Source organism: Cupressus sempervirens, chromosome 9 (genome assembly GCF_028749045.1).
Source record: "Cupressus sempervirens isolate cs-2001-9-10 chromosome 9, ASM2874904v1, whole genome shotgun sequence".
Classification (NCBI taxonomy): Eukaryota; Viridiplantae; Streptophyta; class Pinopsida; order Cupressales; family Cupressaceae; genus Cupressus; species Cupressus sempervirens.
The window spans coordinates 460,771,193-460,784,067 of record NC_143126.1 but is presented as its reverse complement, the minus strand read 5'-3'; the positions used below and the strand labels follow the sequence as shown (position 1 = coordinate 460,784,067).

The 12,875-nt window shown below is 34.9% G+C and overlaps 1 protein-coding gene across 1 annotated transcript; it reads right to left on the bottom strand.

The window, feature by feature from the left end:
- Positions 1-2,549: 2,549 nt before the first annotated feature.
- LOC149539326 (uncharacterized) lies at positions 2,550-4,217 on the bottom strand. Its single transcript, XM_089802544.1, has 2 exons — positions 4,116-4,217; positions 2,550-2,846 (listed from the first exon to the last, which is right to left on the bottom strand). The coding sequence occupies exons 1-2, from the start codon at positions 4,215-4,217 to the stop codon at positions 2,550-2,552; spliced, it is 399 nt and encodes a 132-aa protein (XP_089658670.1).
- Between the last annotated feature and the right edge of the window lie 8,658 nt (positions 4,218-12,875).

Sequence of the window (12,875 nt, the reverse complement as noted above, 5' to 3'; positions counted from 1 at the left end):
GAAGTGTATGTGGAGTAGCCACCTGGTTATGAAGTTGCAGGTGAAGAGAATAAAGTATATAGATTAAAGAGAGATCTTTATGGGCTCAAGCAAGCTCCACGGGCATGGTACAGTAGGATTGACTCATATTTGATGAGAAATGGCTTTAGCAAAAGCAATGGTGAGCCTACTCTCTACATCAAGGCAGCAAATGGTAATGTATTGATTATTGTCTTGTATGTAGATGACTTAATTTTTATTGGAAATGATAAGGCTCTAATCGGTGAGTTTAAAGAGGCCATGAAAAGTGAATTTGAAATGATAGACCTTGGTCTCTTGAAATACTTTCTAGGCATAGAAGTAAAAAAAATGCATGATGGCATCTTCATCTCTCAAGAAAAATATGTAGGGTAGATCTTGGAGAGATTTAAAATTCAGAATAGTAAGGTAGCCCCCACACCAACAACAGTAGGTCTGAAGTTGAGCAAGGAAGACTCTAGCAAAAGAGTGGATCCAACACTATACAAGAGTATGGTTGGAAGTTTAATGTAATTGACTGCAACTCGGCTAGACCTAATCCATGCAATAAGTCTAATTTCCAGATTTCTGGAAACACCAAAGGATTCCCATTGGCAAGTGGGAAAAAGGATCCTAAGGTATGTGAAAGGTACCAAGGGATTTGAAATTTTGTATACTGCATCAAATGAATTCAAGTTGGTAGGTTGTACTGATAGTGATTGGGCTGGATGTTTAGGTGATAGGAAGAGCACTTTCAATACATGTTTCATATGGGATCAGGTGTAATTTCATGGGCATCCAAGAAGAAACCTATTGTTGCTCAATCTACAACAGAGGCTAAATACATTTCAGCAAATGCAGCTGCATGTCAAGCAATTTGGCTAAAGAGGATCTTGACAGATTTGAATGAAAGGCAAGAGGATGGAACCACAATTTATTGTGACAACATCTCATCAATTGTATTATCCAAGACTCCAGTCTTCCATGGGAGAAGCAAGCATATTGAGATCAGATATCACTTCATCAGAGAGTTGGTGGAGAATGGGGATATCAAAATAAATTTTTGTAAGTCTGAGCAGCAACTAGTAGACATCTTCACAAAGTCATTAGGCATTGGAACTTTTGTACACTTTAGAGAGAGTCTTGGTGTAGTTGATTTGGATCAGTTGTGATCCTTGTTTTTTTGGCTCAGGACAAAGGGGGAGTGTTGGAAAAATTAAACGTTGAAGAGCCAGCAGGTTGTCCTCGAGCCCCACGCCCATCTACCCTGTCAGATCACCGCAGGCATCCATGAACGGCAGGCATTTTTTTTTGGTAGGTAAGTTTTGAAATTTGAACGTTGAGAGGGAAAGGAAGAATGTGACAATAGGAATGTTTATTCATTCACTAAGAGAGTTTGCAGATCAAGTAGATCAGAGAGAAGTTGCAGAGCTAAGCAGAGAAGGAAGAAAGAAAGAAGTTTGTGCCTACAGTTGTACGTGCTTCCCCTATTCACTCTGTAAGTTTGTCATTGTTGGATTCATCCTGTTGAAGCAGTGATTGCTCCAGGCACCATTGAATGTAGCCATTAGAGCTGCAAGTTTAAGGTTTAAAGTTTAAAGTTTATTGAAAGTTTGAAGTTTTAACATTTTAGGGTTTTCTGGTTGAAGCCGAATGCTCCCAGATTTTGTAATAGTTTAAATCTCAGTTGAATAGAAAAGAAAGTAGGCATACTTGAATCTATTGTTCTTCCTCTTCTATTCATTGTATTTGAGAAACTTGGTTGAAAGGTTAAAGCTCGTCTCTCTCGTTTTAATTGTGAAAGCATTCACGTTAGATTTTTCTAAGTTATAATTTTTTATTAGTTGGAGCCGAGCTCACTCGGCATCTATTATTGCCAAGCATTTCCTTTGGAGCTGAGCATCTATTGCTGCTGAGCTTTTCTTTTCAAGTGCTGATCTCCTCTTTGTGCCGAGTTCACTCGGCACCTGTTGCCTGTCATTCGGCACCATCAAGTGTCCAGCAAGTGTCGAGTAAATCTGGCACTCGGCACCTTCATGTGCCGAGCACTTTTTCAAGTGCCGAGTTAAACTTTTAAGTTTAGGGTTGTGAGTTTAAGTTTGATTTTAATATATTTCTCACAATAGAATTATCACATACAGTGTAAAATAGTAGAGAAAATACTCTATTTCAAATGCTTCTACATGGACTGAGAAAAGAACTAGGCAATGAATTTTTTGAAAATTGAAGTTTTGCAAAACATGTTTAACGGCATATGCTTAAGCTGACGGCTAAAATATCAACAAAGAGAACAAGAAACTTGTCTAAAGATTTTAGAAAAGTAATACATAATTTCTATTTTGAATAGTATAATCCACTCCTTTACGGATTTTAAAGACTTGAGAAGGAAAAATGTTTTCTGATGCAACTAGAAAAAAAGAAATTCTAGGAAGCTTTTGATCTACACATCGTAAGCATAGTAAACGAGTCACTAACCCTAATTCTAATTCTAATTATATACATGAAAGAGCTTAGAATACTTTTAAGCCTTGAGAAGCTAAAAGTTTGACACATTAAAAGTCTTTTGATCTGGATATTTTGATCACAGTAAAAGCGCCTTTTCCAGAATCATTACAAATTATAGCTTCATTGCAGTCTTTGAGGTCGTCAAGAGCGAGATATTGTTTCTTGGTGGTGGCCCAGTTGGCCTTGGAATTGTGAATCCATACATATGGCTCACCATTTCCACTGAAAAGAGCCGCGCTTTCTCCTCGTCGAGAATAGTTGTCGCGTATCTTGCTATGGTTGAGCATATTAGTGCATCCAGGCTGCACTGTGTAGGATTTCTCCACCATGCAACCTGCTCGAATCTGTACTTCCACAAAACCTTCAGTCAGGTTTCAAACATCTGTCTCTCCACCGCTCCTCCTCAGAGCAAAGCATGTCAATAAAAAACACATCTTTAACCTTGTCCTAGCTTGCTTACAGTCTCTGCAACAAATCCAGAAAGTTTTGTGAAATGCAAGGGTTTTGAGGGCTTTTATAGAAATTTTGGCGCTAAGAGTAAAGAAGAGAAGGTTGTTATTAAATGATGGGTGTTAGTTATAAAGAGCATCTGGAAAGCTTGGGAAGCTGTTAAACCTTGGCTTTGTTGGGCTAGTGATGAGTTTTGCAATGGGTTGTCCTTAAATCAACATAACATTTGGTGGTCTCCCCTGTTTGCCTTCTAGGGTACTCCTCTTGCCAAGACTCAAGGTGCCAGTGCTCTGCATTTCTTTAAATGTGGCATCCGCACTACCAAGGACATTTTTTCAAGAGTCACCATGAATTTTGGCTCATGGGACGATATGCAAGTTCAATACCGCCTTGTTCGTGTTGATCACCAGACTTATGACCTTCTGTTGTCTTCCATCCCTGTGCACTTACTTCATAAAGTGGGGATTCAGTCTATTCATCCTTGGTGGTATGATTGGAAGTGGTTTCCTGCCACTCCATTTACCAATTATAAGCCCAATATGGGATACAGATGGGTTTCGGCCCACCTTCCGATGGTGGATACGCTTAATCAACGGTGGCATTTGCATTCTTCGCTTTCTCAATGGAGAAAACGGTTCGACACCATTTGGAGTGCCATTACAGAACCTAAGATTGCTCACTTTGCTTAGTGCCTTGCCTTCCAAGGTCTTCCTCTAGGGCCTCAGCTCAAGCATATTGGGGTTCCTGATCCCAGATGCCCCTTCTGTGGCCAACCTGAGTCCTTTTTGCATATTTTTTGGTTTTGCAAGTGTGCTCAGAATTATTGACACTGGATTCATGACTTTTCAAGCCTTTCAGGCCCGAACCTTTTTCATGGCACATGATCCTACTGGGTGATTCCCCCAGATTTCCTCGAAAGTTCTCCCAGATTTGGCATACTTTCAGGATGGAAATTTTGTTTTCTCTATGGAAAGATAGTAATGAAGTTTTATTCACTCACAGTTTTTTGGATGTTAACATTGCAATGTACACTAAGGCATGCATTTGTAACAATGTCATTATGTAGATACAGGTGCAAGCTAATAAAGTTGCCTTGGAGGTTGCCCACTTACAGAAATTGTTAAATCATTGGGGCAATGCTCCTTGCACCATTGCCAGAGTGCCTTTGGATGCCTCGGCTGATGCCTCCTTGTCTCGCGGTCACCGTTCTTGACGCCAGTCCTCTGGCCGCCATTCACACATGCCACGCTCCCAGCGGTGGTCATGGCAGTTGGAGGTGTTGCTCCGCTACCCCACCGCGTGGTGGTTCTGGCTGGTCCCTGGCTCCTCCCCCTAGGCGAGCTTCTGGTCGATCTTCGGCTCCTCCCCCTAGACGGGTGCACTCTAGCAAGTTTCCTCGGCTGGCCTTGGCAATTTCTCCTCCGCAGGCAGACAAGAAGGATGCGGAGACTGCGACTACCCCAGATCCTACAGATCCTGCTGACGGATGGACTGTTCCCAATCCGCCTCACAATCCCACTGTTGCGTGGGGATTTCCTAATAAAGATGATCCTCCTTCCTCTGCTGGTACTACCTTGGCAGCTTGAGGTTGTTTAAAATGTTTTTTTTTTATGAATAGTTTCTAGTTTCTGGCTGCGGCCATCTTGTTTATTCCAGCTTCGACCGTTTGATCTCATTTGCGGGGTGATCCTGTATCCCCCAGCCCTTTTTTGTGAATTGTAATCTTAGTAAATTTTATTAATTGAAAAGGACTATTCATCAAAAAATGATGGGTTTTATTGGAAATCGATATTTTAATTATCCTAGAAAACTGTTGTGCTTAATGTACATGTTATGTAATGGGTTTTATATTAAAATTGGCAAAGAGATAAGAGAAGAAGAGTCTATGGCCATTACCCTATTAACTATGGTGGACGGGCTTCTCAATTGTTAACTTTTATCTTAGAAACATAAAGATGTAGGACAAATCTTGTCTTGGAACTATAAAGATGTTGGGCAAATATTGTTTGGAACTATAAAGATTTATATTGAATTATGTTGTAAAAGAATTCTAAAAGCCTTAGAACTATAAAGGTCTGCATTGAATTATAGTGTAAAAAATATAGTTTAAATGATAATAGAAAGTATTTAATTTTGTTGTAAGGATAGTTCCATCTTTCTTTTAAAATTATGTAAATGTCATTACAAATATTTAATGTAGGGCAAGTCAAATATAATATTGAGAGACTCTAATTTAAATCTATATATCATAAGATTTTTTTATTATATAATATATTGTAAAGATTTATCCAAAAAAATAAAAAGATTTAATAGAAAAAAAATCTATTGTTAAGTGTGCTTGAGTAGGAGTAAAAAGGGATGGCTGGCCTCCCCCAAAAGTCCAATGCTTCCATTGTATTATCATCACATAGATAAAATGTATAGTAAGTATACCATTATTTCTCATTAGAGATAGGTTCTCATGGACCATCACTAATGAAACATATATGGCTTTAACTTATCAATATTATAATAAATATACTTATTTTTATTTTACATATAATATATTTGTAATGAAACTAAATGTGGTTCAAGTAATAAAGGGAATTAGAATTTTTGCAATTCAATACACCTCAATGAGCCAATTCAACATTCAATTTTGTTCACTTTGGCCTTAGGATTGTATGATTTTTTAAGTGTATGATGGTTCGATATGAGGTAAGGGATTGTAGAAACAATATCATCTATGGGGATAGTAGGAGCAAGAACAATCCTTTGAAGCCCAATTAAAAGCCCTTAGAGAAGGCCTCAAAGGCATGTATGAAGGCTAGAAATAGCTCTGAGAGGTTTCTTTAGTGGCTTCAATGAGTTTTGCTATGTAAAGGGCTAGGTTTTGCAAAGGTCATAGTTAGATCCAAAAAGGGTTTGGTGTTGAAAAACTAATGTTCAATGTTTCTAAAGGCCCAAAAGGATGTGCTTATTTCTCATAGAGGTGAAAAGGCATCATTTATTTTTTTAGTACGTCTCCTTTGGATCTAGAGGAATAAAAGGTCCTTGAAGAGATAAAATTATTTCTGATGGATATGGTGCAAATTGTGCAGCATAAAGGTGAACAGAATGTGTAAGTACATGATTTGAGATGAAATATTTAAAAAGATAATATAGATACAAAAAAAATTAAGATCAAGATACAATTTGAATTATAGCTACATAGAGGGCCAAAAAAATTGAAGACAAGACCAACTTAATAATTGAAATAAGTGAAACCAATCACAAGGGTAGGAAGTAATCAAAAGTCAGAAATACCAATTCCATGTCTCATGAATATCTTGAGATTTAATCTAGACATCAATTATTGTAACTTTAGGTGAGCAACTTTCTACCCTAGGTTATTAATGGTGTTTTTCAACTAGAAGTTATAGAACCCAAATTGTCCTAAAAAATGGCTTTCCCTCACATGGTTGATTATTACAAAGATACTTTTTATTGTTATTGTTTACTAGAAAAAAGTGGAGGATAATAAATTGTATGGATTAAGCTCTTATATTTTGGCTAATTGAGATGGATTTTCTGAATATTCTAATTTTTTTGTATGATTTGTCTTTTCTTTGGAGAAAAAGTAGCATTTTCAATGTTTTTATTAAAGTTGGGTCATACTATAATTTAAACATAACATGTACAAATCTAAAAGGTTATTATTTTTTATTGATATACGATGTGTGTCCCCTTCTTTGGTGCCAAATTAAATAAAGGTTTGGGACCATCTTAGGAACTTCGAGGGATGTCAAATTCATGATAACTAGATTGCAAGAGTGACCTACTTCTATTGTGACACATAAGTACAAGAGTGGATAGCAGATATTGGGTATTTACATATCCTTAAGTGTTGGGAACCTTTGTGATGATTGTACATTTTCAAATAGGTGTTCTTATTGAAAAATAAGTGCTTGCACTCCAAAAATACTTAGTATAAATTGAATGGATTCTTGATTGGAGAAACTACTAAAGTTTAGGGATATTTTTATGATGTCAATATCATTGGTCTATTTAATTATGCTTGTGTAGGTATTATAATATTCAAGGGTTTCTCTTGAAATTGATTCCCTCTGGTATGAAGATTTGAAATTTGACATTATGGTTACTAAATAGTGGAAATATGGTATTAGAAACTATATGAATTGCAAACTCAAAAAGAGAAACAAGGAACTTTAATAGAATATAGATATCACAAAATAAGGAAATCATGGGGAACTTGTTTGAAAAAAAAATAGAGAACTAGATAATGAGATAAAGGTTTAGGATGGGGTTATTTGTAAGAATATATTTAATTAGACTCATAGAGAGAAGGAAATGAGTTAGTAGAAGATTACAATAGATTCCCAAGAATGGATGGGATTTTCAAGAAATATATTTCAAGTTTCAAGTGGCTCATGGATGGATTCATGATTAATACTTTATTTTTACTACTTAATATTTTAGGGGGAAAAGGGAGACACTTTAATAGGACTATAGGTCTCCATGTTGTTTGGGCCACTAAGTCATTCAAATATGTATATGAGGGAAAGAGGGGAATTTCTAAATATGATTCCATTTATGATCCAAATTATATTAGCTAGAACCTAAAGGAAGTAGGGTGCCAATACTAAATTTAAATTATAAAGGGGAATGCAATACAAGAAAATGTACTTTTTGGCCCTTATAGGATAATACGTATACAAAATTTAACCAAATGTTTAAATAATGTAACTCTAGATGTTATATGTATACAGTTATCCCAATCAAGGTAAATATATGAAATGAATCAAATATGAAAGGCTCACCTTGAAATATGTAGAGGAATATGTATTTTAGCTCAAAAAGTCACATATCTAAACCCTTTCTAAATATCTGACTACGCCTCTTGAAATGAAACAATGAAAGAAACAAAATTTAAAAATCTCTTAGTAAAAGGGCAAAAAGGACTAGGTAAACCTATTGGAAGGATGTGTTAGTTTGTGATGATTGATCAGGGAAGTACTGTATATACTTCATAAATTCTTTGGGGTTTAGGGGCATCGCCCCAAAAAAAAAATTGGCACTATTCATCGATTTGCCACTAAAGTTGTTGCTAGTATTCACCAAATTATGGTGGACATGTTGTAACCCTAAAGTGACAAAAATACTTGTATAAAAGGGCTTAGGGTTAGGGATTGTTTCATTGTGAATGATGCAAAAAATTGGTTCTTCTGGCAGTATTGAGCTATAAGGGATTACAGATTATAATATGGTTGTAATCACTGGATCGTAATAATATCAGACTTGTTTGGTGGATGTAACCCTTGGGTGAACCACGTTAAATCTTGGTGTCTTGTGTTCTTTTCTACGTGATCTATTATTTTCTAATATTATATATATTTGCATGTAATTGTTATTTCTGTCTGAGGTTTAATCCTAACAGGATGTCTTATGAAATGATTGATGTGGTTTGGTGACATTGTAACAAATTTCTCTAGTATGCTCCCAAGGAATAGGTTCCATATCTATAAGCTCCAATTGATATCTTATTTTCTACACACAGAAAAGAAGGGTTTTATGTGTTGCATTTGATGAGGGCTTGCCTTGGTGAAGCCCTAGGTTATAGAATTAACCATAAACGAGAAATATAAATCTAAATGATTGAAAAGTAAGATAAATGTTAGGACTCACCTTATCCAAAATCCTTGTTAATAAGGATTTTGTATGTAATGTGTTGTGGATCTTGAATTAGGAATATAGGGTATCTCCACACTTTGTAACCGATCTACCAAAATCCCATCATGATTCCATGGATATAAGTGTACATTAATGAAGAAGATGATGAATGTCTCAATGTGGATCTCCTCCCTTGATGGCAAATAATAAGCTAGATCTTGAAGAGGAAATGTTGAGAAAGGATCCTTTAATGCTAAATAGAAATCTCCTTGCTTGAATGCTTGATTATCTTGAATACTTGAACTCCTTGAATGCAAAAGGCATAAATATTGACTTGAGACCAAGAGCTTGAGAATATGAGCTTTTGTTATGAAAATGAAACCTACAAGTCTCCTTATATATAATTTTTTGGGAAGGAAAACAATAAAATATAATTAGAGAATATAATAAAACTAATTAAACCCCCAAGGCCTTTCAAGCCCAAATCCCTAAAATCCTTAGGAACTAGGTCGACTAGGTTGACATAGTCTTGGATTAGGCCAACTTGAGGTTGACCTAGTCTAGAATAGGTCAACTTAAGTTGACATAGGCCCAAATACAAAACGAGAGAGAAGTAAAATTTTTCTTCTTACTCGTCCATGAGATAGGGCTAGATCCAAAATGAAAAATATACCTTGATGTTAATTTTTGGTCATCAAAAGATCAAGCACAGTCTTAATCAACATAATCCTACAAAAAGAAATATTACAAAACATACTTGGCTTCCACGCAAAGTATATATTACCCATTGTAAAGAAATGTCATCTCATTACTCATTTATTACTCCTAATTTGGTTTATGCATCCTTAGCAATAAAAAAATTCTAAGTTAAGTCAATTGATCACCCTAAAAATATAATAGAAGACTCAACATATATATTTTTAATCTTATAAATTTAAATTTATTTATTTATTATAAATCATTATATTTATATTTCATTAATAGTTTGAAAATGTAACTAATTTACTTACAAATATATTTTATGTAAATTTATAATTATACACTTTGTTTTTGTATTTTAATCTCTCTTTTTTCTACACTATATTATTTTTAATAAACAATGATAGTTTTACATTCTTAAAATAAATTAAATAACTATTTCCCAAATTTCTAGCAAAAACATGTGCTTGGAATAGTCATTTAAAGATATATTTTCATGAGATATTATTTATTGTAAATTCTTATCAATCTTTAATTTTCCAACAAGGTTTATTCATTTTTTTATTTACAATTAAAATGTGTGCCCAAGACCACTATATTTGGAATGTCAAAACATTTTGAATTCATCACACAATGAATTATCATAATGATATGTATACATTAAATGCTAAATATTTAAAATTCCAAAACAAGACTTGCTCTCAATGTTTATATTTCTAAGGTAAAGATCTTGATAACTAAACCTTTAGGTCCAATCAGCTTCCAATAAGTCTAATATTTCTAAGAAGAATTTTATTATATATCTTTATATTTATAGAAAAAGATCTTCATTTTAGAAACCTCCCCTTTGATTAGCTAGTACCCATAAATTTTGCTCCTCTTTAATCTTATGCCTTGGGGTATGTTTATACGTGGAGAATAGATTTTCTCATGGGGGACAAATGGCCTAACTTTTAAGATGTTTTTTTTTTTTCTTCCTTTCATTGGTATGAGAAATAGTAGAGGAGAGACCAGGGTTCGAAACCTGACTGAAGGGCCTGGCAAAGTACAAGTCAAGCCAGGTTCTATTCTCAGGATGTATATCACTCTTGATGACCGCAAATCTTGCAATGAAGTTAAGATTCGTAATGATTCTGGAAAAAGATCTTTCATCATACTCAAGATATCCAAATAAAAAATGTCTTAGATTATTTTCTTTGTTTAGCTCAATTCGAAGAGTGTAGTTTAGCTTCTCAAGGCATAAATTTGAAAATATATTTTTTCTTTTGAGTTGTAGATACACTGTGAAAGTTTTGTTTAGGGTTTTCCAAATCTTAAAGAGAAATTTCTAATTCTTTCTTATTTGGGCTCCAGATTATGTTGGTTTATTTAAAAAAGAAAGCATGGCTCTAAGTTTCATTTTGTTCAGAGAATTTTTGAATATTGGTGGACATTTTAATATGATTTAATGGAAGCAAAGGGAGTAAAGTAATGTTATGAATGTTAAGTAGAGCTCTTGGTTGATGAACTTGAAATTATTGATCCATCAAACTAGTAGTATTTAATAATAAACTCTTCACCATTCAAAAAATGAATGAACTGTAATTCTTTGAATATGTTACCAAAAGGTAAGAGAAGGCAATTTAGCTTTCTGTAGTTATGTATTGATGCGTATGCTTTGTATTAAAATTTTTCAAAATGAAGAGAAAATTGGTGATGGAAATTATTCTCTTAGTGGAGCTTGCTTGATCCCATAAAGAGATCTCTTCAATCTATACACTTTGTGTTCTTCACCTAGAACTTCATAACTAGGTGGTTGCTCCACGTATACTTATTCCTTCAATAACCATTCAAGAAGGTAGACTTCACATCCATTTGATATGTCTTCCATTTGTGCTAGGCTACAATTGCTATGATAGCACACCCGGTTTCCATTCTTGCAACTAGGGCATATGTCTCATCATAATCTCTGTCATCTTGTTGCTTATACCCCTTGATCACTTATGGTTCCTTATGCCTATCTATTTTTCCTTCAAAATTGCACTTGGTCTTGTAATCCCATTTCACTCCAATTACTTATTTCTTGGGAGGCAAAATAGTTAACTCCCATGTCTAATTTCTTTCAATAACATTTATTTCCTCATCCATCGAATTACACCATTTCTCTTCATTCAAAGCTTCCTAAAAATAAATTGGATCACTATGAGAAAATAATGCATAATTTACACTGTTGTCATAATCTTCCTCATACCTTTCATCTTAGTATATCTCCCTTAGTCTTTTAGTCTTTTTGGACAATAGGGAGGTGACAATAGGATCTGAATTCTCAATATTGTTGTTGCTACTGTTTTGCATACTAGCTCAGGGTTGTCTTGAAGTGCTTGGAGTTGTTTCTCGACATGTTAAGGGTTGTTTGTCTTTTTTCCTTTGTCTGCAATCCATGTTTAGTGCTCCATCAACTTGTTAATCACCAATTTTATCTTCTTCCTCTTCAATAGTAGGAACTTTACTTGAAGTGCTTGAGGATTCATCTGCCAAGCCGTCCCATGATTGATTTTCAAGAAACTCCACATCTCTTGAAATGATGATCTTGTCAATTGGATCATAAAGCCTATAAGCCTTCAATTTTGAGTTGTAACCTATGAAGATGCACTTCACACCTTTTTCATCCAACTTTTTCCTTTGTTCCTTAGACACATGTGCATATGCTACACATCTGAACACCCTCAAGTGTTCAACTATCCATATGTTCCTTGATCAAGCCTCAAGATGAATCTTGTCATGAACTAACTTCGTAGTACACCTATTGATCAAGTACATTTTTTTTGCTATAGCCTCTCTCCAATATTCAGTTGGGAGTCCTTTTACTTTCATCATGCTTCTTTCCATTTGAACAATGGTCCTGTTCTTTCTCTCATCCACTCCATTTTGCTGCGGAGTATAAGTAGTTGTAAGATCTTTATTGATGTCATTCTACCTACAAAAATTTACAAACATATTGGAGGTATACTTCCCTCCTCTACCTAATCTGACTTTTACATAGTGTCCACTATTCTTTTTCAGCCAGGGCTTTAAATTCAACAAATTTATCAAATGCTTCAGATTTGTTCTTCAAAAAATACACCCATATCCTATGACTGAAATCATCTATGAATGTTATAAAATAAGTACTCCCCCAAATAGAAGTAGTTTGCATAGGGCCTACCAAATTACAATGTGCCAATTTAATGGTGCTCTAGCCCTTCCTGAATTTCCAAAAAAGGGAATCCTATGTTGCTTACCCAAAATGCAAGCCTCACTTTTGTCATAAGGATCTACAATGCTTGGCAAACCATCTACCATTCTTTTTTTCAACAAAAATTTTAAACCAGCAAAACCAAGATGTCCATACCTAAGATTCCAAACCTTAGAGGGGTCTTTACTCACACTCCTAAGAGCTGATTGTTGGTGTACTATTATACATACATGCTTGGGAGGTGTAGCACAGACTGCTACAAGTAATCTATTACTCTCATCCTTCTCATGAATGACACACTGTTCATTTTCCATCAACACCTTGTATCTATTTTGAATGAGGTGTCCAACACTCATCAAAA